The sequence below is a fragment of the Eulemur rufifrons genome, chromosome 2 (assembly GCF_041146395.1).
Source record: "Eulemur rufifrons isolate Redbay chromosome 2, OSU_ERuf_1, whole genome shotgun sequence".
Taxonomy (NCBI): domain Eukaryota; kingdom Metazoa; phylum Chordata; class Mammalia; order Primates; family Lemuridae; genus Eulemur; species Eulemur rufifrons.
In genome coordinates, this window is record NC_090984.1 from 115,532,663 (window position 1) to 115,557,587 (window position 24,925).

The following is a 24,925-nucleotide window of genomic DNA, read 5'->3' on the forward strand; positions in this document are numbered from 1 at the left end:
CTTCAGACACCACTGTGAGCCCCGGCTTGTGGCCTTTGCTTCTCACCAGCCGGCGCTAAATCAGAGCTCCCACGACCAGCTTCTCAGGTTCGATTAGTTTGCTAGAGCAGCTCGCAGAACTCAGGGAAACGCTTCCATTTACCTGTTTATCATAAAGGTTATTACCAAGGATACAGATGAACAGGCAGATGGGAGAGGTGCAGAGCGAGAGTTGGGGGGACGGGGTGCAGGGTTCTCACGACACCACCCCCCGGAGCCTCCCCCTGTTCAGTTGTCCAGAGCTCTCCAAGCCTTGTCCTTGGAGTTTTTAATGGAAGCTTCGTTACCTAAGCATGATCGATTACATCATCGGTCGTTGGTGACCAACCCGACTTTCGGCTCCTTCCTGGAGGTTGGAGGGTGGGGCTGAAAGTCCCTCTGATCGGGCCTTGGTCTTTTAGTGACCAGCCCACATGCCAAGCTATCTAGAGGCCCCCGCCACCAGTCAGCTCATTAGCATGCAGAGGACACTCCTGTTACTCCTGAGATTCTGAGGGTTCCAGGAGCCGCGTGATGGCAGTTAAGGGTAGAGAACAAATATGTATTAATATATCACAAGATCACAAAGGCAGGAAGGAGCACAAGCTCATGTGGCCTGAGTTTCAGTCCCCTCTGCTGTGTAGCGTGTTATTTCTCCTCTCTGGGCCTCAGTTTCCCCATTTGCCAATGAGAGGATTGAGGGAGAAAGTCTCTAGGGTGCTGGAGTTTTCCTCTGTGCCGCTCTGTCCCCCCGGCCTGTGCCCTGGCGGCCTGGTCTGGGCGGGGGTGGATCCTGGGCAGGTGCCCCGCCTGACCCGTCTGTCTGCTTCCCTCGCAGGCTCTGTACATGTTCTACGCCTTGGCCATAGTGTGCGACGACTTCTTCGTTCCTTCTCTAGAGAAGATCTGCGAGGTATGTGGCAGGGACTGAGGGTGCCCCGGTGAAGCCTTGGGAGGTTTGGGGGTGGTTGAGGACACGTGGCATGTAAATGACAGGCCCAGGAGTGGGGAGCACACTGTGGTAAAAACTGTCACACCCAGCACTTGGTGTCTGCCCCACGGCGAAGCCTCCCTCGGGAGCCCCCAGACTAGACTGGTGGATGGCGTCCTCTCCCAGAGCTCGGCAGGAGAAAACGCCCCCAGCGTGAAATTGTTACCCGGACGGCTGGACCCACGGCAGGCCTTGGCGTGGCGAGCCTGGGCAGGTCACGGGCTGTGGTGCACGCGTCCCATAACCAGTGTGGGCGGCAGGTAACGGGTGGGGATCTGCACGCTGCCCCTGGGAGGACGCGTGGCAGTGGCAGGGAATTCCCTCTGTCCTAACAGGCCGACACTTTCTCCTCTTAATCATTTTGTTGATCTTTTACTGTCTGGCCTTATTTCTCCCCATATATGAGGCTCTAGTTAGTCTGTTTCTTTACTTTGCCTTCCTCTTGGCTTCTGGTCCAGGAAAGAAAATGACCATTGTTTGCAGCACCTGCTGGGTACAGAGTGCTCGGGCTTTGTCACCCTTTGTCCCTGTGAAAATCCCAGCTGTTTGAGGCCATGTCACCATGGTGACATTTGCAGCTGGGAACGTAGGTTGTTAGGGGCAGCTGCTTCCCCATGACTTTGCCTGCTGCTGGGCACAGCTTGGGGGGCTTAGTGTCACTGCAGGGAAGGGACTGGCTGCTCTGGGCCTGGGTTCCCCGAAACAGTGAGCTGGCAAAAGTGTGCCAAGGCCTTCCCCTCCTTGCCCCAGCCTGCTCCCTCATCACCCCCTCCCCCACCATCGAGCCATGTGCTCACTCCATCCAGACGCTCATAGCGAGAGGATGGAGCCAGAGGAAGAGTGTGAGGCACAGAGGAGGAGAACAATCGCTGTGGTGTTAGAGCAGGAGGTTCCACCTTCGGCCCCCATGGAGTGGTGTGCTGGGGGGCGGCGCTGACCTCAAGTGGTCTGTTGCTGTCTCTGCCTTCTGGAGGTGGCCCTCAGGGAGAATGCAGTCAGCTGACCCTTGCTGAAGACACACCCAGGCGCCCACTGGGCTGAGAGCTCAGGGAGGCCACAGCAGTGGGGTTGGGCCCCCTGCCCCTCTGGGGTTGACGGAAGCCCGTGGAAGGTGGGTGACTGCGGCACAGCACCGTACATGGTGGGGGTACCAGTACCCCGTGGAGTTACCTGTGTCCCTGAGGATACGAAGGGGAGCAAGGGTGATGGTCCCAGCCCCGTAGGTAAGACTGAGTGAGGGGTCAGTGAGAGACATCAAACATCCGAGGAGCCAAAGGGCAGGAGAAGCATCTCTGTTGGGGAGAGGCCCAGGAAGGCATTTGGTCCAGGCTTTGGAAGTGGGAGGCATTTCGCAAGCAGAGCAGGAGGGGAAGGGCGTTCTAGGCAGAAGGATCAGCCCAGGCAAAGGCAGGAAGTAGCACAGTCTGGCTTCTGCTGAAAGTTTTTGGAGACGCTTTGGTGGCAGAGCCTCTTCTGTGGCACCTTGCACATTGGCAGGGTTAAGGTGGCCAGTTCTCTGCCTTGGGGATCAGTGCTGTGCCCAACCCAGAGCTCTGTCCCTTCTGAGGACCACTCCGTGACCAGCTGATAAGTGGGGAGGTTTATGCTGGCCCAGAGGGTCCTCAGGGGCTCCAGAGCCCAGGGCTGCCCAGGGGTACTTGGGAGGTAGGAGCACAAGAGGCCCAAGCCCTGCCCTGAGGGGCCTTTGGAGAGCCATGGGGAGCTACTTCAAGTTGGCACTCAGTGGACCCTGAATCTCCTTGGTTTCTCCAAGCACCCAGAGCTCCCAGCACCATGTTTCAGATCAGAGGATGGGCCAGGCCTCCATGGCCAGAACATGGCTTCGCCAAGCAGAGCGGGCCTTGACCGGAAGTTTCCAACCCCGTCCCGTGCTCAACCCTGGGCACAGGCCCTCTGGGTTTCCGTGAGCCGCCGCATGTGGGGCTGCATGGAGAAGGCCTTCCGGAATGCGAGCCCCAGCTGTGTGTCAGGGCCTCCAGGTCCCACAGCCCTGATGTTCTCACAGAGGCCTGTACCCAAAACCTGCATGGGAGGGGACAGTCACCGGACTGGGGTGCTCCTGTGGAGTGCCATCGTGTGCCAGACCCTGTTCTAGACTCAGGGGATCCAAAGATGAAAAAGAGTAGCCACTACCCGCACCTCCCAGTGGGGAAGGCAGGCACGTGGCCCGCAAACCCTCCCGTGTGACTCGTGTTTCAGCCACGGAAGATACAGCACATTGCGCGTCCAGGGGCAGTGGCTGGCCCTGGGTGGACAGAAAGGCTTCACCAAGGAGACGTTATTTAGTCGGGCTCGGAGGATGAACAGAAAGTAGGCTGGTGGGGGAAGGGGAAGAGGGGTTCTGAGCTGAAGGCTGGCGGAGGGCGGGTGCTCAGGGCCCAGGGTGAGGCTGCCGGCAGAGGAGCTGGGCTGTGGCTGCCAGAGCGTCCACTTACCGTGTCCTCTGCCCTCGCATCACATCCTGAGGGTCCGTGGTCACTTGTTTCAGAAACTCCATCTGAGCGAAGACGTGGCTGGGGCCACCTTCATGGCTGCGGGGAGCTCAACGCCAGAGCTGTTCACCTCTGTGATTGGTGAGAAATCCCCACGGCCGGAGACTCGAGATCTAGAGAGAGCTCGGGTTTGGTGTCAGTGCAGTGGGGGTGTTTGTCAGCTCAGAGCCTCAGTTTTCTCATCTGTAAAATGGGCAGTTGGGCAGAGAGAGAGAGAGAGAGAGAGTAGATTGGTGGCTTCTTGGGGTGTGGGCTGGAGCGGGGTGCTAAGCAGGGTATGTGATTTCTCTTGGGGGTGGTGAAAATGTCCTAAAATTAGATTGTGGTTTGGGCTGTGCAATTCTGTGAACATACTGAAACTGCTGAATTGTATACTTTATATGGGTGAATTTTATAGCATGTGAATCATATCTCAATAAAGCCATTCCCCAAAAATAGGAGGATCGGAGTAGCTGATCTCTGAGGGCATTTCCATGTCCCTGGTTTTGCTGTTTGATAGTAAAAAACAAACAGCTTGCTTCCGTGCGTTGGGGGACGCTGAGGCCAGGCTTTGTGCCTTTCCCTTCCAGGCGTGTTCATCACCCACGGAGACGTCGGGGTGGGCACCATCGTGGGCTCCGCCGTGTTCAACATCCTGTGCATAATCGGAGTGTGCGGACTATTCGCTGGGCAGGTCAGTGGTTCCCCCGGCCTGGCAGACATGCGCCCTGAGGTGTCGGTCATGACTATGACAAGAGGTCAGGCAGCAGTGGGGACACCCAGGACCCAGCCTTGGTGGTGCCAGCAGCTCCCTGTGGCTCTGGGTGGGTCAGTTTGCCCCTCCCAGCCCGGTTCCTCTTGTGTGACAGTGGCACCTGCGTTCCTTCCGCCCCCAGCAGCCTGTGGTGCGAGGGCAGACGTTCATTCCACAGCAGCGGCTGGTTGAGAAGCACCTGTAGCCCCAGCCTGAGCTGGATCCTGGAAATATCTGAGGCCTGGCTTTGGTCCCCCCGGCAGGGAGCATGAAGCTGGCTGCTTGTTGATACCCCGTTAGATATCCTCAGAGCCGCAGGGGAATGTTGGAGTTGACCTCAGAGAAGTGGGCTCGCGGGCAGGCAGTTGGTTACAGCTGAAGGTGCCAGATCAGGTAGAGAGGGCCCGCCCCTCTGGCTTCCGGGAAACATGCACTAATGGGACCTTGGAGGAGGAGGGGGTAGTTTTGCCATCTTGAGAACATGACTTGGTTTCGTTCTGTTCGCCAAATATAACAAAGGACAAGGGTTGGTCTGGAGCTAGGACGAGCTCCGTGGGTTTGCCCCGCACCTGCGAGGCCTGGGCAGCTGCAGTGACCTCTGCAGCTCTGCAACATTAGCAGCTGACGGGGCTCTGCTTGGCAGGTGGTCCGTCTGACGTGGTGGCCCGTGTGCCGAGACTCCGTGTACTACACCCTGTCTGTCATCGTGCTCATCGCGGTGAGTTGCCCGCGGTGAGTTGCCCCTCCCGCCCCAGGTGTCGGGTCGGCCGGGGCCCTGCAAGTCCCAAGACCCCCGCCCTTCTCTGTCCCTGGCACTGTAGCCAGCGAACTGTGGTCACATTGTGGTCACAGTTGCCCTCCCCCATTCCCCCCACCACTCCCTTTCCTGAGAACCTCACACCTGGCGCCTTGGTCATCGAGCAAATGCGGGGACCACTCTGAAGACAAAAAGGCCTTGGAAAAGCCAAAGCGCACGTCATATGGTCCGTGCAGTTGAGCTCAAGGACTTCGCACGTCTGAGGCTCTGCTTAGGCCTGAGACTCTTTGGCAGACCCAGTTTTAAAAAGCAGGATTTCTGGTTCCACTGCTCCCTGGGCCAGAGAGGGACAGCTTGGGGCAGCCACAGGTAGCAGCTAGGAGCAAGGGAGAAGCAGGGGGAAAGGAAGAAAAGGCAGAGGCTAAAACAGGGGCCCCAGGGTCCATTAGTGCAGGATGTCCCCCTGTGGGCCCCGAGGGCCAGGGCAACACCATGGCATGTGGCAGTGAAGCACGTGTGACACAGACACTGCCAGGGAGCGTGTCATCCACAGGGGAGCATTTTGATCCAAGAGACCTTTAAAGTGGTGATGGATGCAGGGGCAGGTGTGTGTCATGCCTAGACTCTAGGAGTGGAATGTGCCCTTGAGTGACAGTTCTCAGCCAGACCTAGGGCCACCTTTATATGACAGTCATGTCCCTTGTACTGATTCTCTGTTACTGTGTCACAAATTTCCCCCAAACCCAGTATCTGAAAACAAACACTTATTATCTCTTGCTTTCTGTGGTCAGAAATGGCTTGGCGGGTGCCCTGGGCAGAGTCCCTCACAGGCCACGGTTAAGGTGTCAGCCGGGGTCTGATCCTCTCAGGGCAAGGCCGGGCTTGCAGGAACACTCACCTGGCTGTGGGTGGCCCCTGGGCCTGGCTGTGTGCCCTGCAGGGCCGCTCCCAGCAGGGCAGCGGGCTCCCTTGGAGCCAGGGCGGGAGCCGCGGTCTTTTTGTAACCACATCTCCTGATGTGATGTCCTTTCACTTCTGTCACGTTCTGTTTGTTAGAAGCAAGTGCCAGGTCCAGCCCACGCTCAAGGCAAACATGAATTGCAGGTGGCGGATCACGGGGCCGCCTTAGAGGCTGCCTGCCACACCCCAAAACTGAAATTTATGCATAAAATAATCTACCCATACACAGTTTCAAAAAAATCAGCATAATGCCCTAACTATACTATAAAGGAGAAAAGAAGTAATTTATAATAAAAGAATACATCTTTCAGTGTGTAAATGTTTGGGCATAAAGATGCTAAAAGACCCAGTGACATAATCAGCTGCCCCTATACAGAAAATCTAAACAGAGTGAAGTATAATCATCCCTCAATTTGTGTGACAGTTACCTTATTGGAAAATTAAGTATTTACTAAAGCCATGTAAACATACTTTGATTTGTAAGATGAAGTTAGGTTCAAAGCTCAGGTCCTTGTTTTATACTTACCTGAATGTTTATCCAGACATTTAAGACTTGGGCCAAATGTGGAAAAACTTCATCCTGTAGAACTGTCTCACGTGTTTTTGTCTGTCTGGCATCCTGGTTCTCCGCTGCCTCTGAATGCCAGTAGCCGTCCACTGGGCTGCAAACACTAACAATATCCCTGTGAATGTCCCCCAAATTCCCCAGGTAGTGGCACGCCCTCCCCCCTATGGGGTGCCACTTTCTCAGAGCCTTGAGTTTGGGGAATGCCTGGCCAAGAAGACCCTCTGAGTGGCTTCCCAAAGCAGGTCCTGTGTGTGCCACCCACTGTGACATCCAGGAGAGTGGACAGTGGCCCCAAGCCCAGACAAAGCCCCCTGGCCTCTCCTGGCACCATGTGTAGGGACCCGCACGTCTCCAACATCAGATTGGTGGGAGCAGCCTCACCACCCTGGGCCATGTGGGGCGGTCGGAGGACCACGAAGGCAGCATTTAATTGTGTCTCCCACTAAAGATGCTGGGTTGGGTTGAGAGCAATGTCAGCATCCTCTTAGGAAGCCACAGGCCCTCGCTGTCACCCTCTGGCATCCTTTCAAATTGTAGAGGCTGGACCTTCTCCCTTGGAATTTCCAAAGGGGTTATGAAAACTATGCAGTCCCCCAACATGCACACACACACACACACACACACATATACACACACATATACACACATGTAGCTGTCATTTCAGTCTGAGATTTCTTGATTTTAGCAACTCTGTTCGATTAATGAGGGCAGGCTCCTTCCAGGTCAGTGCCCAGCAGCTAGGTGAACCGTCAAAAAGCACGGGCTTTATAATAGTCTAGAGACAGCCTCTAGGGATAGTCACGCTAAGCTGGGGTGCGTGTTGCAGCATCCCGCTGGCCTAGGTTTCAGCTAAAGGAAAGGCCACCTTCTGTAGGTGAGACACTGAGACATGCAGAGAAGAGCCTGGCTTTCTGCAGCATGTGACAAGGCCGGGATGAGTTGGCTCTGGGTGCTTTAGGGGGTCTGCATTTACTCTTCTTTTGGAATAAACATGTTTCTCCCCAACCCTCTGTTTCTTTTGCTTTCCAGTTCATATATGATGAAGAAATTGTGTGGTAAGTTTTTAAAGTTAATTTTTGTTGTTATTTTTATTGTTCGTTTCCAGTATCCTTGTTTGTTGGGTTCACTGAATCTTTTTAAAAATTACTTTAACAAACATAAGCTTATTAACTTGTGAAAGTAAACAGGATATCATTCTAAGTGATCATGCCTTTCTCCTTTCAAAGCGAGGAAATTGTTGCCCTTCATGTGCCTGCCTTGTTGATGTCATGATATATTATAAAAGATAAGCATGACCGATATGGACCCAGTAATGGGCCTGTTTCTGGAATGTGAGATATGGCAGAGACGTCATGACAAGGCAGTGAATTAGGAAGGGGGCCCTAAATTCCCAGGGACAACTGGGAATCCATATAGAACAACAGAACATCAGATCCCTACCTCACACCTCACATAAGAATAGACTCCAGGTGATCTAAGGCTCTTACTGTAAGAAAGTAAACTTTAAAAAAAAAGCCTAAGAAAATACAGGGACTCATCTTCATGACACTGAGGTAGGAATCAATTCCTTAGTTGAGCTACATAAAGCACAAACTTCCGAGGCACAGGTTGATCCTTCCACTCTGGTTTCTAGGGTGTGAATGCATCTTACATTTAGAAGCCATAAAAACTCCTTGCTCGTTGCGGTGGCTTAGGATCTGTGTCCTGTGAGGATCATCTGTTGAAATATAGCGGGACAGTCGGGCTGAGGGCATCCGCTGCCCGACATGAGCAGCTGTGTGCCCTGGGCCCAGAGAGACGTGGTTCTGGTCCCGTCCCGTCCTCTCACCCACTGCATGGCCCCAAGAAGGCCTCTCCCCTCCTGGGTCTCATTTCCCTCCCATGTAGACGGGGTTAGGGTGGTGGCGGTTAAATGTCCCTTTCTGGCTCTGCTGGTCTGCAGGCTCCTTGTCAGCAAAGGAAAAGCTCCTGAAACAACCGCAGCCCGTGCCAGGCACGTAACTGAACAAAGTAAAGCTTGTGTGGCTCCTTAGGGGCTGTGGTCAGAGGTAAAAGGTCCCCACTGCTTTTGGGGTTGGGCTGCACCCACAAGAGAGCAGTAATGGCGCATCCCAGAAAGATCCCTGGCCCCACCGCACCTGTGCATGGCCTAGGAGGCTCCTGCCCCCGTGCCCCCCACTTATTCAGCTTGTTGTTAAGCACCCTCCCAGGACGTGGGGCCCTTTCCACCTGCACCCACAGCTTCTCTGGTTCCCAATCAGGGTCTTGGGTGACCATAGGGTCTCTTAGGGTTGAGTCTGCATGAGCGCAGGCTTCTACCCTCCCTGAGTACTGGGGTGTGGTGGCCCCGGCCCCTCCTTTTCCCAGGTAGTGGGGGGAAACTCCACCCGAGTCCTGCAGACCCCTGTAGTTGAGAAGAACCCCCTCAGCCTTCTCTCGCTCTGTCACCAAGGGGGCTTCTGACAGCGAGACAGCCGCAGGCTGGGCGTGTCTCCCACACACCTGGGTCCTGGACTGGGCATTGCTCGGTCCCAGCCTTCATGTGTCATGGCCCCGTGCTCTAACCACTGTCTCCTTTCTTTCTTTGAGGTGGGAAGGCCTGGTGCTCATTGTCTTGTATGTGTTTTATATCCTGACCATGAAGTAAGTGCCCTCCTCTTCCCCTCTGGGCTGCTGGACACCACGTTCCGCAGCCTGCTCCCGCCTTTTGTCAGAGCAGGGACGAGAACCTCTGCCAGATCTTTGTCCCTTTGGGCCAGCCCCAGTTCTCCAGTGGCTGCCCTGTTGGGGGTTGTCAGAGTGGGGGAGAGGTGTTCTGACACTGTTTTGGGGGTGCTGTTTCACACCTAAGCCAGGGGAGTCGTGCTGGGTGGCCGGTGTGCGAGGACTGAGGCTGCAGCCCTAACAAGTAGCGAGCACCTCCGTCCCACCCGGCTCTGGGCAGCTTCTCCATGCCCCAGGGTGACCACTCTGTTTTGCTGTCTCTATACGTCTCCTAATAATTTAATACCACTCTTTTCAAAAAGCCGAGGAGGTTAAATTCTGCTCCAGGCTTTATAAAATGCCACTTCTCAGGGCCACAGCTTTGCACAACTGCAGGGGGCACCACTTGTAGTACTGAGGATGCCAACGCTGTCCTGGGTTGTGCAACCTCGAGCCCCTCCAGAAGCTGCCCAGGTGAGACCCGTCTCAAAACTACCTGTGAGGAATGTTATTAAGCCAGAAAGAGGAAAGAAGTTCTGACAGGCTGCAACCTGGGCGAACCTTGAAACCATTATGAGTGAAAGAAGCCAGTCACGAAAGGACAAATGGTGTGTGATTCCACGTTCGTTAAAGGATCTGGGAGGGTCAAGTTTGTAGAGACGGAACATAGACTAGAGGTTAGCACAGGGGATGTGAGTAGTAGGGAACTATCGATTCACAGGTACAGGTTGCTGTTCGGGAGGATGAACACATTTTGGATGTAGCGGTTATGGTTGTGGCGTGAATGTGGTTAATGCCATTGACTTGTGCACTTAAAAATGAAAGTAGTTAGAACGTGAAATTTTATGAGATATACATATATTTTTCCACACCAAAAACAAACAAGGCCGGGCGCGGTGGCTCACGCCTGTAATCCTAACACTCTGGGAGGCCGAGGTGGGCGGATCGTTTGAGCTCAGGAGTTCGAGACCAGCCTGAGCAAGAGCGAGACCCCATCTCTACTAAAAATAGAAAGAAATTATATGGACAGCTAAAAATATATATAGAAAAAATTAGCCGGGCGTGGTGGTGCATGCCTGTAGTCCCAGCTACTCGGGAGGCTGAGACAGGAGGATCCCTTGAGCTCAGGAGTTTGAGGTTGCTGTGAGCTAGGCTGACGCCACGGCACTCACTCTAGCCTGGGCAACAGAGAGAGACTCTGTCTCAAAAAAAAAAAAAAAAAAAAACAAACAAAACATAACTACCCATGATCCGGGCCATGTTCAGGTTTATCTTCCTTCTCACACCTCCACAGGTAATTAAAAAGAAAGAAAACACTGGGTTTTATCAAAATAGAAATCCCCACATTCATATCAAACATTTATAATGTTTTATAAAAAATGGGTGCTAAACCGGCAGACTGCAAGAGGAATGTCCTTAAATGATCTCTGAGCGCCTTTCAGCTAGGAGCTGGCCTGAGGTTCTCTGGGATGGAGAGAGACGCTCGTCTCTCGGGGGCTGGCAGTGCCGGCTGTTGGGGGGAGACGCCAGGCAGCCCACGTGAGCTCTGATGAGGGAGAGAGGACGGCCGGGCAATGTCTCCTTCCAGCCTGTCCCCGAGGCCAGGCGGAGCTTCCTTTATCAGCGCAGGCTTGTACCGTGCAGTAAGTAGGCGTCAGTCATTGTCTTGGGCAAAAATCTTTAGGCCCCCCAGGAAGCCCTCCACCAGCTAAGTAGGAGCAGGCGCCCCCAGACTACGTGTGTTCCCGGGCTCATGTCGGCAGGCTCTGTAGCTCAGTCCAACAAGGCTCCCCACTGCCCTCGGGGCCTGGCACTCGGGGCCGTGCGGACTGGGTGCCCGGGGCGGGGTGCGAGGCCCAGCAGACCCCGCACGTACCTAGTCGCTGGGACTCCCCTCCGCCGCCCTGACCTCTGCCCCACCTGACTTGCAGGTACAACGTGAAGATGCAGGCCTTTTTCACAGTCAAACAGAAGAGCATTGCCAACGGCAACCCGGTCAACAGTGAGCTGGAGCCTGGTAATGACTTCTGTGACGGTAGCTATGACGACCCCTCCGTGCCATTGCTAAGGCAAGGTAAGGCTGAGCAGACAGGATGGCGGAGGTCCATCACGGAGGCCACTCTCCCCTTCTCTTTCCTGCACGCACAAGCACACACACACACGCAGACTGTCATTCTCCGAGCTTTGGTCACGGTGCCCTAAATGAGGAGGGAGAGTCGGTGCTGAAAATGTTGCTTGGAAGGGAGAATGGAGGGGAAGATACACCAGAAAAGAAAAACTCAGTAGTTACATCCCTGGGAGTTTCCCAGAGCCTCCTGCCGCAGTCTCGAGGCCGGTGTGGCTCTTCAGAAACGCAGCGGTGCCTCTGACCGACGGGGCCCACGGCAGGAAGCTGAGGCTCGGGGTAGCCTGCGCCTCCCTGTGGTTTCTGGCTGGGCCCCGTCCCGGAGAACACTGTTCTGGAGAGACCACCTGCTCTCGGGCTGGGAACGGTTGCATGGGGAAACAAAGGCAGGAAGGGGAACCCCCAAGCTGAGCAGGCGTCCCCACGGCAGCCCAGAGAGCCCTGCCCGGAGCCCCTTCCCCTGGGATTTTTGGTCACTTGTCTGAAAACGGGGGGTTCTAGCCCTCCGGAGCCAGCCTCTGTCATGTCTTGTCGAATTCCCCACATCGTCTGGGCCTGACTGGCAGCGTCCGTGGACACCGTCACAATCCAGCCAGTGGGCAGGTGATTCCCTATGGCAGGAAGGGGGGGGGTCGCTCCCTTCCCCAGAGCAGCCGGGCCCAGCAGGCTCTTGCGTTAGGATGTTGAAAAGCAGGCGTGAGTCCCACCCACAGTATTGTTAGAGGCCTTAGCCCGCTGACAGAGCCTTGCGCTGGCCGCCTGGGGGTCTTTCTCCCTGAGTCCCCTGGGCCAGGGGCAAATCCCGTCCTCTGTCAGGTCAACTCCTTGGTGTTGTCTAAGGCGGGACCAGGTGGTCTCAGAAGGGACTCGTTGCCCGAGTCTGGGACATCTGGGGGCCGGATCGACACTCTTTGGCCTTCTTTCCGGTCTTCTTCCTGGGCCGGATCAGGGCAGGGGTTCCCTCCCACGTGCATTTTGGACGGGGGCTTCTGTCCTGTCTCAGGTAAGCCCTGAGAGGGTGGCACCTGTCGCAGGTGTCCTACTGAGGGATGACTCTCCCCATATGGAAGGAAGCCGCCTGCAGGGTGGGGTGGGGAGGGTGGGGGTCAGGCCACAGCCGGGCCGTGAGACCCACCCCTGAGGGGCAGAGCCTGGCGTTGGGTTCTGTGCCCTGTCTCATGCGTGCTGAGCAGACGACCCCGGGGAGCCCGTCTCCAGGACAACCTCCTCAGAGGGGGCGGGGGCAGCGCTGGCCGCTGCTTTGCACTTTAGCTCCACAGACACAATGGCTCCAAGGGGACTGTCACAGGTCCCCAGACGCAGGACAGAGGCTGTTCCTGCTCAGTCACATACCCCGTGCTGCCAGTTCTCTGGGCCTTCATGGCAAAGAAGAGAAACACCACGTGGCAAGTCATTCAGGCCAGTGGAAAGTTCCTGCTTCCTCAGGTGCCCTCCCCGGGAGCCACCTGACGCCTGTGGTGGGACTGACCGACCGAGGAGACCCCTCCCCAGGCCCCGTGGGAGGTGCCCCGCATTTCAACATGGGGGCCTCACCCGTGCCAGGGGAATGCAGGGTCCCCACGGCTGCTGCCCATGTGGTGCCTTTCCTGGCCTCTGTCCCGACTCTGTCTCCATTGCTTTTGTGCCCGCAACAGCGGGTCTTCCCCACGGTTTGTTACCTTCCCCCAAACCTCTTTAAGTCCAGGACAATTCTAGAAAACTGAAAGATCGGACCCAAGACTTCTCCCCAGCACTCGGGACGGTTACTCTACAACTTTGACCAGAGTAAATGCGTTTAGCTAAAGGCCGAGGAGGAGGCAGCCCCAGGGGGGTGCAGGCTGGACTCTGGAGCTGCAAAGTGGGAGGCCCAGGGACGCAGCCTTTGGGTTTTTTCACCCTAGATTTTACTACCCCATAGAGGCTCCCAGAGGGCCATGCATGTGTCACTGCACCCTAAATACATTTGACCACAGAAGGAGGAAGGGGCACCCAGGAGCATCCCATGTGGGGCTGGGGAAACCAGGGCTTTGGGCCTCTGCCTTTCCTAAGAGTGTTGCCATGGACTCGCTGGAGATGACGTCGGAGTTTCTCTCCCTGCCCTCGGCTCCAGGCAGGCCACCACGCAACCGCCCCACTGAAGGAAATGCAAGGGTTGCTGGCTGGGAGACTCTTTCAAGAGCACACTCTCTCAGCCCAACTTTGCTATCATCGGTTTTGGTGTTTCCCATATAAAATCAAAATTTTTATCGCTCAACCTCTTGACTGGAGAAGGGAAGGGTAGAGCATTTTCCGCACATTCTTATAAACTGCCTTTATGGTCTTAGATGTTCCTAAAGGCTGCGCAGCTCAGCTCACCCAGTCAGCCTCCTGGCTGGTTTTCAGGTGACCTTGCACACATCCTGACAGCCAGGGCCACCTGACCCCCAGCCACCCCAAACCAAGCCAGTCTAGCTCCAAATGCTCACTCTGGATCCTTCCAGGCGGCCCCGGCCCTGGGCACAGCTTTGGCTTGGCACAGGTAGGTTGGGGGGCAATGCCTGGCCTTGGGCTGAACTGCCAGAAAACCATGCTGTCATTGCATTCCCTTCTAGACAGCCAGCCTGGGCTGGGACACACCACCTCGTCACTTGGTGGGTGACAACAGGATGAGGTGCCCCAGGAGTGAGGTATCACAGCTCTTGTCTCACAAGCCTCTAGGCTCCCTCCTCTGAGCCTAGTTGTCCCCCCAGGCAGGGCCTGGCTCTGTAGGATGGAGCTGGAGCCTGCAGTTTTTGCTGGTGTCACCTGCCTCTGAGATGGGGGCTCCTGAGGGGGAGGGATTTGAGCTTCCCTGCAGCAGGGTGGGGCCATGGCACGGGGACAGGGGTGCTCCTGCTCCTCAGAGTAGAAGCAGAGCCATCCTGAAGGCCTGAGGCCCCAGGCACTGGGCCTCCTCCCTGTAGAAGGAGCCCGCTACTAACACCCTCCTCCACGTAACCCCGGCACCTTCTCCACCATCAAGAATGCTGCCCCAGCCCCTCGGCACCCACCGCACGCTAATCATCTCTGACAAACTCTGTTGGCCTCTGTCTCCTTAACTCTCCTCCTCTTCTAAATTGTAAGTAGTCAGCTTTCATGCAAGCATAACACATGCATTAAAAAAAAAAAAAAATCAACCACGAGCCCAGCCAACGACGCACGCCTCTTTGGAGGTTCGCGTCTGTCTCCGACAGATGCATGTCATCCTGGCTTTCTTTTCTAACCCATAAGCCTCCTGTCTGCTGAGCCGCCTCGCTGCTGTTTGGTGAGGAGTACGTGTGTTTGGTGTGCGTTTGTGCATTTTTGTGCAGTTAACTCTCGCACGAGTTTGCTTTCTGGACCTGTTCCCTGGTTACCCGGTTATGCTCTCCGGGAACTGGTAACCAATGCAGAGGGACAGGCGTTTCTGTTTTTACAGCCCATTGGAGGGGAAACTCTGCCTGCTTCCGCATGCTGTGTGCATGAGCGTTTTGGTAACCAGACCCTCCCAGGGACCTGAGACAGATGTCAAGCCCCTCAGGGTACCAGCACTGCACATATTTGTGAGGGTGGCAAGGAAGAGGCCCAGGGACCAGGGGTGCTTTGTTCAGCCTCCGGAGGGGAAGGAAAGAGTCAGAGAGAGACGCCTCCCTCCTGGAGAGTGTCAGGGTTTGTCAAAGTCACTGGGCTCAGCCAGCAGCTCACAGCACACCCTCAGACAAGCAGGCCCCTCTCCCAGGTCTCCGTTGCCTGTCTAGGGGCCTGGGATCCAAATCTTTGATCTCACTGCCTGTCTTTTGGGGAATGAAGTTAGGAGCATCCTCCCCTGCAGGGTTGAGATGATCCCTCAAAGACTGAGCACATGGCCTTGTGGGAAGTCCAGAACTATCTGTTGCCTTCCAGCATTTTCCACTCTTATGTTCCCTTGTCGATTTGTGAAGCTTCACCTGAGCCTCTGTAAACGGGGAAAGAAAGGTCCCCTCAGAGTCTTGGTGAGAGGGGGCAGGGCCCCTGTCTATATTGTAGGTGGGCTGCCCTGGTGAGGCTTAGAGGAAGATCAGGAAGACCCTTGACGTTAGCCAAGACAGGGCCCCAGAATTGCAGGAGAAGCACATGGATGTGAGTGTCCTGTAGCAGGGGACCCACTGGGCTCTAAGTGGCCCACTTTGACTGGTGGGAGGAGCTGAAGCCAGGCACCCAGACTTCCAGGTGGCTGTTGGCCGCCAGCGCCACAGCCCGGGGGAGTTCCCAAGGCAAGGGGCAGTCACTGGGCCCCGGGCTTGGGAGCTGTTTTCAGAGGAATCAGTGCTAATAGTGGTCTGTGCTCAATAGTGAAGGACACGCCGCAATATGGCAAAAGCCCCGTGGTGATGGTGGACGAGCTCATGAGCTCCAGCCCTCCCAAGTTCAACTTCCCGGAAGCAGGCTTGCGCGTGATGATCACCAACAAGTTTGGGCCCAGGACCCGACTGCGGATGGCCAGCAGGATCATAATTAACGAGGTAAGTTCACTAAAGGGGCAGGGAGAGTCGAGCAGCCCTGGGTGGGTTCTGGCCCTGCCAGGAGGCCCTGGTGTGTTAGGGTCCCTCCCAGGGTCGCTTACGGCTGCACCTGCTTTAGGAAGGAGTCTCTGGTGCCTCCTAAGGCTGAACATCACCCACAGGCTGCAAATTTTCCTTTCAGGAGGGATTTTTAAAGCAGGCAGCCGTCACATAAAGTTCCTGAGATGTTGCACTAAGTATTCCAGGCACTAGCGTAGCACTAATTGGAGAAAGGCCAGTCTGAAGGATGGATTGTTTCTTTAAAATGTTATTTAGGCCAAAAAAGAAAAAAGATGAACGCGTACACCTGTTCTCTGTGGACAGAACAAGCTAGAAGGAAGCTTGAGACGCTGATGATGGCCTCTGGGAACTTCCTTTTCACGCTTGCTGTGTTTATGTTTTATGTTGTGTGTCTCTTTCTCATTTGAAAAAATAAGTTTTAATATTATTTAACGTGTCAACAGGATCGCAAGGATAACAGGCTTATTGCTCACCAACTTTTCCAGTCTTTGCTGCATTTGTGCATATTGGAATTTTAAGTCTTTATCCTCAGGAGCAGACAGTGGCCAGCAAGCTTTAAACTTTGCTAATAATTAGTAGTTAGCACACAGGTTATAGACAAGAATGATATTGCCCGGTGCTTAAAGGTTCTATGTTTTGAACATTTCTGCTTTGATTTCATACACAATGGTCCCTCTCTGGGGAAAGTGTACTAAAAAAGGGAAACACCTTTTCAAGCTTTGAATCATTATAAATCATTTTGGTCCAGTAAAATTTAAATCAATGACGTTTTACTGAATCCTGGTCATTTTTTATGGGTTTGATAATCGTACCCACTGGAGATCCGGGGTTGAACAACTCTTAAGGATTTGGGGACTTGGGTTTATGGTATGTTTTTCATCACATGTGCAGCCAGGAAAAGAATAGGTTTTGAGAAGTTGGTCAAATGTTGGTTGTTATGCCCCAGATATTTTAAGCTCCTGGGAAAACTTCATGTTCTACCGTGTTGGGATTGGCCTGCCCTACAGGCAGCTCGGAGCCCGAGAGGCCGGGTTCAGGGGGCAGAATCCTGAGTTTTAATCTCGCCTCCACCACTAACCCACTTGATCCAAGGGCATTGGATGGGGTGTGGTCAGCTCTAAAATTGTCAGTGACACACATTGCAAGGCTGGGCCTGGAGGTTAAGCAATGACTTTAGGGAAGTTCTTCATGGAATGGAAGTAGGGAGGGTAAAAAACTATACCATGCCTGGTTTCACAGTTGTTCATTAGGACCCTTTGGTCTCATGTCTTCTTCAGTCATTTTAATTCCAGAATGTTACAGAGATGTTTGCAAAGCTAAAATTACTCCATGGCAGAAATGCCTATGGGATGATACCCGTGTTTGTTCATTATCAAAGAGGGCAAAGCAGCTGAGAGAGGGTTTGCAGGAGGCTGGGTACGTGGGGGTGGGGGGCAGGTATTAGGGGCATGGAGGAGGGCTTTGTTTTCCTTCACTCTAAGGCTGCTTTGATCTGACTTGACTGTCCTCACCCAAAGCCACTGCGGTGAGTTACCAACAGGGCCCAGAAATGCAGCCACCTTTCGTTCCCCCCTCCTGTGAACCTGTCCCACCTGGTCACCCACCTCCTTCATCCCCACAGTGTTATACCTGGATGCTGTCATTTTGAGCCAGCAAAACTGGCTGTAGTTTACTGAGCACCTGCTATGTGCCAGGCGGGTGCAGGACATCTTACCTGTGTTACAGCTTTAATCTTACAACTTTCCTCCGAGGCACCGTGGTATTTCCAATTTAGGTGAAGTAATTTGCCCATCACCACACAACTGAGGGGCGGAGCAGGGATTCCAACCCAAATCTGAGTCTAGACTCAAAGGGAAGATGCATACGTCCCTAGGGGTCAACCTGGTCCCCAGCCCCGGCCCCTTCCTTCTGTCTCGTAATATCCAGGCCTGCTTGAGTTGGTGGTGGTTGCCTCTTCCACATGGCAGCCATGAAAACATCAGGCATCAGTTGCCACCCCTAATTCTCTCCTTGAGTGTAACGTCCCTGGAATGGTGGCAGGGTTCCAGTCCTCACCATCCAGCTACTCTCCTATGGATACCTTCTGGTATGTCTCTCCCAACACGTCACCTCCCTTGTGTTATAATCAATGCCTCTTTTGATATAGCTTCAGCTATCTTTAGATATTTTTTTCTAGGTACCATTGTCTGTTGATTCTTAGTAAGCTGGAGTTAGGAGCCATCCCCACCCAGTCCCCACCATTCGTGTTACTGCTAAGTCATACCCACCTCCACTGCAATTCTGTCCTTGTACAGCTAGTTTTGTTTTTTTGAGGGGGGACTCCAAGGATGACCTGTCATTTAACCTTGGGTATCAAAATATCATGCCTCCATGTCTGGGCCTGTGTCTCAGGCATAGGTCACTTTGTTCTTTTTGGTGGGCTAAGTATCGTAGACTCCCTGTAGGAAAAAAATTAAAAACTCCCACCCCACCCTAGACTTCATGATTTAGAAGTCCATGCTAAACACCAACATGAAGGCAGTCAAATGGTCAGTTTTTTATTCTAGAGAAATAACATGCTTCCATTTAAGTGATATAATGGCTCCACACCCCATAACCACAAGGATAGGTGTTGGGTGCAGAGTTATAGAGTATTGCCTTGGGGACATGTTTCCTGTCCCCTGGCCTCCTGCTGAAGTAATTGGCTGGGGGATGTATGTGTCCCTTGTGTGACAGTCATTGCCCACAAAGCCTAAAGCTGATTGGTAAATATTTTTGCTGAGAGCCAGATAAAGGTGAGCTGTGCAAAGGCAAGTAGGTTCTTGGGAAAGTGGAAACCTGTTGATTTCGTGAAGTGTGGAATCTGTCTGTGCTGGTTTACTAGAACCCCACAGGCCTGGTGAGGAAGGTGCACCTGGGCTTGGTAGAGCGGAAGCAGCCTTTGTCAGTAGCCACAACGAGATGGGGGAGGGCAGGGGGTGGATTTGGTCACGGACATTTGCCTTTGAGAACACGTTCGTTAGACGTGCTGAAAGACCCGAAAAGGCCATCCAAATGGCCAGCCACCCAATCAGATGTTCAATGTCATCAGTCAGGGAAATGGAAACTAAAACCACAATTAGGGACCAGCACACACCCACCAGAATGGCTAAAATTAAAAGGACTGATGATACCGAACATTGATAAGGTTGGGAAGCATCTGAAATTCGGACCCAGTGCTGGTGTGAGTGTAAAATGGTTCAATATGTACCTACCTTCTGACCCATCGGCCCACTCCCAGGTAAATACCCAAGAGGAATGAGTGGCTGTGTCCACAGAAAGACACATACACAAGTGTTCACAGCTGCATTCTTCATCGTAACCAAAAAGAGGAAACAATTCAAACGCCCATCAACAAGTGAGGGCTATAGTGTGGGTTACCCGTACGGTAGAATACTATACAGCCATGACGAATATCAAACTACTGACTCACGCAACAACATGGGTGAACCTCATGGGTGTTAAGTGGTATGAAAGAAGCTAGACATAAAATAGCATGTAATGTCTGAATCCATTTATGTGAAGTTGAAGTTCAGGAAAAACTGATGTTTATAAAAGTCAGCAGAGTGGTTACCTTGGTTATCTCTGGAGTCAGGGCACATAGGCTAGGAGGGGGCCTGCGGGAGTTCTCTAAGGGGCTGGAAATGTTCTGCGAGTCTATCTTGATGTAAAACAACACTGAGCCATGCACTTAAGATAAGTACACTTAGGTATGATACACCTAAAAAGAAATTAAAAATCACGAAAACCATGCAGGGCTTTCCCTGTGACAGTCCGCAGGTGGCTATGACCATCCACCACTGTGAACGTGGAATGATGGTGTTGTTGGCATCGTGGGCTGGGTTGTCGATTTGGCACCAAGAAGGGGAGGCCCAGGCCCTCCGTTAAATCCTCCTGGTAACCATCCAAATAGAAGTGAACAAATTTAGGTGGATTTCAAGGCCTTTAGGCTGATTCTCAGACAAACCTGTCTCCAAGGGTGGTGTCCTAGGAAGCTGTGGGAGCTGAGTGTAAGGAACAAGGCGGTTGTGTGACATTTGTCACAGGCCTTGGTGTCTGACTTGCCTCCTGTCCACCCAGCGGCAGCGACTGATCAACTCGGCCAACGGAGTGGGCAGCAAGCCGCTGCAGAACGGCAGGCATGAGAACATCGAGAACGGGAACGTGCCCGTGGAGAACCCCGAAGACCCTCCGCAGGATCAGGAGCAGCAGCCGCCGCCGCAGCCGCCACCCCCGGAGCCAGAGCCGGTGGAGGCTGCCTTCCTGTCCCCCTTCTCCGTGCCCGGTGAGTTCTGGCGGATGCCGGGCTCTGGGGGCTCCACTGAGACCAAGCCCAGGTCTTCAGGATGGAGGCCTGGACCCGGAGGGCCGTGGGGGGCTGGTGCACAGGATCGGCGTTAGGTCACCAGAATGCTTAGGAGGTGCTCAGTGAATCCGTCATCAGCGCTGAGCCATGGGCCAGAGCTGCAGTGGGGTGTGGCAGAAGCCTTGGGCCCCAGAACAGGCCAGCTGGTGGCTTGGGCAGCACCAGTGACCCCTAGTGACTGCACTTAAGCCTTCGGGGCAACTGGTCTTCACAATAAGAAAAAGCAATCAACGTTATTTTTATGGACTTTCTCAGACTGTCTCAACCCTTGCTGCATGGGAAGGCCACTTTGCCCGCACATCGCTTATTTGCTGGGACAGGGTGTTCTAAGGCCACAAATAACTCTTAGACAGTTACACTTTATATATGTGAAGCCCTCTTCTACCCGTAAACAAGTCAGATCGGACCGCGATTTTGCTGCAAGCCCTCCAGTGTCCTCCTGTCTCATTTGGAGCCTGACCTGCGAGGCCCAATGTCACCCAACTGCCGGCGCCTTGCTGTTCTTCTCCCTTTCCTGCCCCCTGCTCCAGCCACAGTGGCCTCGTCACTGTTGTTCCTAGAGCACGCTAGGTGCACTCCTGTCTCAGGACCTCTGCACTTGCACTTTGCTGGAATGGGCCGCCCCAGTTATCCACAGGGCTGGTGCCTTTGCCACCCTTGGGTGTCTGCTTAAATGTCATCAGCATGGACTTCCCTGGCCACCTCATCTAAAATATGTTATATCTTTCTTATCTTGTGTGTCAGATGTCACACAAAATATCAGTTCCACAAGGGCCGGCACCCTTCCCTGTTGCATTACTGCTGTGTCCCCAGCGCCCAGGCCTGGCACGGAGCAGGCGCTTAGTAGGTATCTATCGAATGAATGAATTCAGGTGTTCACGTGTAGGAGGGTCCCAGGCCCCACCAAGTCTGCCTTCATCGTTAACCAAACCTTCCGTGAGGTCCTCTGCAGTCCTGGGTGGGAAATGAAGCCCTGAGCTGTCTGGCCGCATTCTTGGAGGCTTTTCTCCCGGCGTCCACTGTCCTGAAAGGCAGCAGAATTCCAGCACTTGATGTTTTTCTGAAAAGAATTCTGTATTTAAGACCGGCTCACTGAGTGCCTGATCTGGGAGTTGGCTCTGGAAGGACAGGGGCTGTCCTGCCCCCTGCCGCAGCTCTGCAGGGGCACCTGTGTCCAGGCAGGGGACGTGGGCCTGCCATGCTGGGGTGCTCCTCCTCTGTGCTCCGTGGTGAAAGTGCAGACTCCACGTGGGATCACGGGCTTCCTTCGAGTCTCTGGGTTAGAGAGTCCCCATGCAATGACATGCTCGTGGCAGCTACCCAGGGGCTCTTGCCAAAATGCAGGGCTTAGTATATAAGGTTGACTCATCTCTCCATTTCCTTCAAGCTTTGAGTTTGGCAGGACTGGGTGGGGGAACCCCAGGACTAACCACCTTTTTGCCTTGTCCTTGTACTGGGATCTGGGAGGTGGCTCTGGAGGGACAGAGGCTGTCCTGCCCCAGCTCTGTGGGAGCACCTGTGTCCAGGTGGGGGAAATCCCTCCTCAGAGAATGACGGTGGGGTCTCTGGGAAGGTCACCTCCCAGGGTGGGGGACTTAGAATGCAGCTGTCTTGCAAGGGTGCGCCCTCCCTGCTCCCAGGGAGTCTGCACCCCCAAGTCCTTCTCCAGGGAACTCTGCCCTTTCCAGGGGGCAGGACCGTTTGCGTAGGAGGCCACCTTCTTCCTCCAGCCCGAGGCTCAGGACGTCCCCCTGGGCTGGGCCCATGAGCAAGCTTCCTCTGAGTGTGTCTTCCCTCGCCCTCAGGAACAGGCTAAGGCTTCCTGCATCCCAGTGGAATGTTCCCTTTGTGTCCCTGTGGATGTGTTTCCAGGTGTTGCCCTTGGAAACCACAAGTTACTTCCTCTGCTTCCTCCCCTCCCATGTGAAGGAAGTTGTGCAGAGTTGCACGGCTGCTGCTTGTTTGGGCGAGGAAGGTGGCCTGGTATTAGCACAGGCTTGCAGGACACTGGAGCAAGTCGGTGAGACTCTGCACCCAAGAGAAATCTCATGTATCCTGCTCTGGGCCCTTGCCCACCTCTGTTGGGGTTTCACAGTGGCCTGTGGCTGGAGGCAGCTCTGAAGGTGCTTCGCAGGGGCGGATGGAGCTAGCGTTCTCCCGGGTTGGGCCCCTAGAAGGAATCACGGGGCCAAGGGAGGCATAACACTGGGGCGGGGCTGCGGGAAGAGGGGAGAAGCCGTCCCACTGGTCAGCTCAGAGATGGCATCACTTTGTGTGTCAGGGAATGGTCTAGCCAGACCGACTTTGCTCTGCTTCTGGGGTTAGGCTGGGAGTCCAGGAGTCCTGGATTCGAATCTCAGCCCCAGCACTCATCAGCTCTGTGGCTCTGGCCAGGCTGCGCCACCTCCCTAAGCCTCTGCTCCTCATCCACAAATGGGAGTCTGGGGGTGGGGAACTTAGCTCCCGGGGTTGATGTGAGCAGTAAATGAGGTCATTTAGCCAGGTCTCTGCACCACGCTGTCTGACACACAGAAGGTGCTCAGTAAACATTAATGCGGATCATAGTGTGCTGTAGCACAAGCAGTGTTCCAGAAGGGTTGCAGGTGCCAGAATCCCTGAGGGCCTGGAACAGTCAGTCATTCCAGGGGTCAGGGAGAGAGAATGAACATGAACTAAGCACCTGTTACGTGCTGGGCTTCAGGCGCTTTGCGGACAAGGTGATTCTCTCCGTCAGTAGATACTTGGATACCAGGCTCTGTCCCGGGCTTTGAGGATCCAAGTGGGAACAGGACAGCCATGGTCCTGCCCTCTGGGAGCTTCCAGGACTGCAGGGCAAGTCCAAGCAGATAGTGGCGTGATGTGCTTCATCCACTGGCCCCCTCCCCTACCACACAGCCGACAGGTGCGGGGGTGGGAAGCCACACCCTGCTGCCCTCCCTCTCTGCCCACCCGGATGAGGGATGGCCGGAATGCCCGGGCATAGCCTGCTTCTGTGCCCACCTGGTCTGATGGTGGCTTTACATGTGGACACCAAGTACAGCTGTGTCTTTCCACTTTTGACTGCAGAGGCTGGTAGTTAGGCCTCCAGGGCTGGCTGTTGGCTGGGGGAAGAGGAGGAAGAAACCATGGTCTGCAGTTCTGACACTGCCCTGAAACAGTCACCCAGAGACCCTGGGGGAGGCCCTGGTGCAGGTTTCCTGTTTGTGGTTGGCTTACAGTGTGGGAGGTCCTGCAAGGCCCCTGGGGCCACACCCTGGCCCAGCTACAGGACTTTTCTCTCCCGCCCCCAAAGGATAAGGAAATCACGTTGTGCTCACTGGGATGCTGGCCTTCACAGCCACATTTATGATAGCAGCTGACATCCACTGAGGACTTGCCATACGCCAGGCACTAAGCAAAAAATAGGGAATTCATACAGAGCTCTGTCTGAGCTCGGGCTGTCAGAACAGAATGCCCTAGACTAAGCAGCTTAAACAACAGGTATTTGTTCCCCCACAGTTCTGGAGGCTGGAAATGTGAGACCAGGGTGCTGGTTCTGGTGAGGGCTCCCTTCCTGACTCGGAAGTGGCTGCCGTCTCGCTGTGTGTTCACGTGGCGTTTTTTTGGTGCATGCACATGGCGGAGGGGAGAGAGAGAGAATCTTCCTCGTCTTATAAGGCCACTATTGCATTAGGACCCCCCTCTTATGTTCTCACTTAACTTTGATTACCTCCTAAAAGCCCAGTGTCCAAATACAGTCACATTGGGGGTTAGAGCTGCAACATGGAATTGGGGATGAGGGGGCACAGTCCAGTCCATAGCAGGATGTCACAGAGCTCTGTGTGCCATGCCCTGTTCTGAGAGCTTTATGCATATCCTTTAGCACTCACCGTAGCACACGACAGAGGAGATTATCATCTCCATTTTACAGAGAAGGGAAGAGAAGTGCAGGGAGATTACGCGACTTGCCCACAGTGTCCCAGCCACCGAGTGGAGAGCAGCATTTCCGCCCCGAGCAGCCTGTGCTGACCACCCGCTGGGCCATAGGGCCTCCTCGTTCGGTGCACTTGCATTTAGTCCTCGCTGCTGATCCCCATCTTACAGAGAGGGAGACCGAGGCTCAGAGTCTTCCCAAGTCCCACAGCCATTACATGGGAGCCACTCTTCCACCCTGTGCTTTCCAAGCTGTGAATACCATCGAGGGCCGGGCCAGCTGGGCGCAGGGTCCTGGGCCACAAGCCCAGGCTGTCACGTAGCCGGCGCATGGCCTCAGATAGGTACCCTCAGCCTGGGATGCAAGTCAGCGCATTTCAGTGCAGAAACCGGGCGACAAGTGTGTGTTTCTGAAAAGTCCAGGCCTTTGGACATTGTTGGAGCAGTAATAGGAGGTAAAGCTTATTGAGCACTTACTCTGGGCCAGGCAGGGTGCTTAATCTGTATTGTCATTAAGTCCTCATGACACCCTAGGAAAATAGATACTATTATTGTTCCCATTTCACAGGTGAAGCAGCTAAGGCACGGAGAGGCTAAAGTGCCCAAGGTCACACAGGAAAAAGGGGCAGAGGAGGGATTTGCACGCTGGCGTTCTAACCCCAGACCCCAGATGTGCTTAGGGGACAGCACCGCGGCCCAGCC

At 54.4% G+C, this 24,925-nt stretch overlaps 1 protein-coding gene across 2 annotated transcripts in view; it reads left to right on the plus strand.

The window, feature by feature from the left end:
- Positions 1 to 24,925, plus strand: part of SLC24A4 (solute carrier family 24 member 4) — a 137,781-nt gene that overhangs the window by 89,376 nt on the left and 23,480 nt on the right. Inside the window, exons 4-12 of one of the 2 annotated variants that reach the window (XM_069465234.1) lie at positions 857 to 931; positions 3,519 to 3,603; positions 4,092 to 4,195; positions 4,899 to 4,973; positions 7,570 to 7,595; positions 9,130 to 9,183; positions 11,175 to 11,317; positions 15,698 to 15,867; positions 20,026 to 20,230. In XM_069465234.1, the coding sequence (XP_069321335.1) occupies positions 857 to 931; positions 3,519 to 3,603; positions 4,092 to 4,195; positions 4,899 to 4,973; positions 7,570 to 7,595; positions 9,130 to 9,183; positions 11,175 to 11,317; positions 15,698 to 15,867; positions 20,026 to 20,230 (937 nt within the window). The remainder of the gene's footprint in view (positions 1 to 856; positions 932 to 3,518; positions 3,604 to 4,091; positions 4,196 to 4,898; positions 4,974 to 7,569; positions 7,596 to 9,129; positions 9,184 to 11,174; positions 11,318 to 15,697; positions 15,868 to 20,025; positions 20,231 to 24,925) is intronic. The other variant, XM_069465235.1, reaches the window with a different exon arrangement.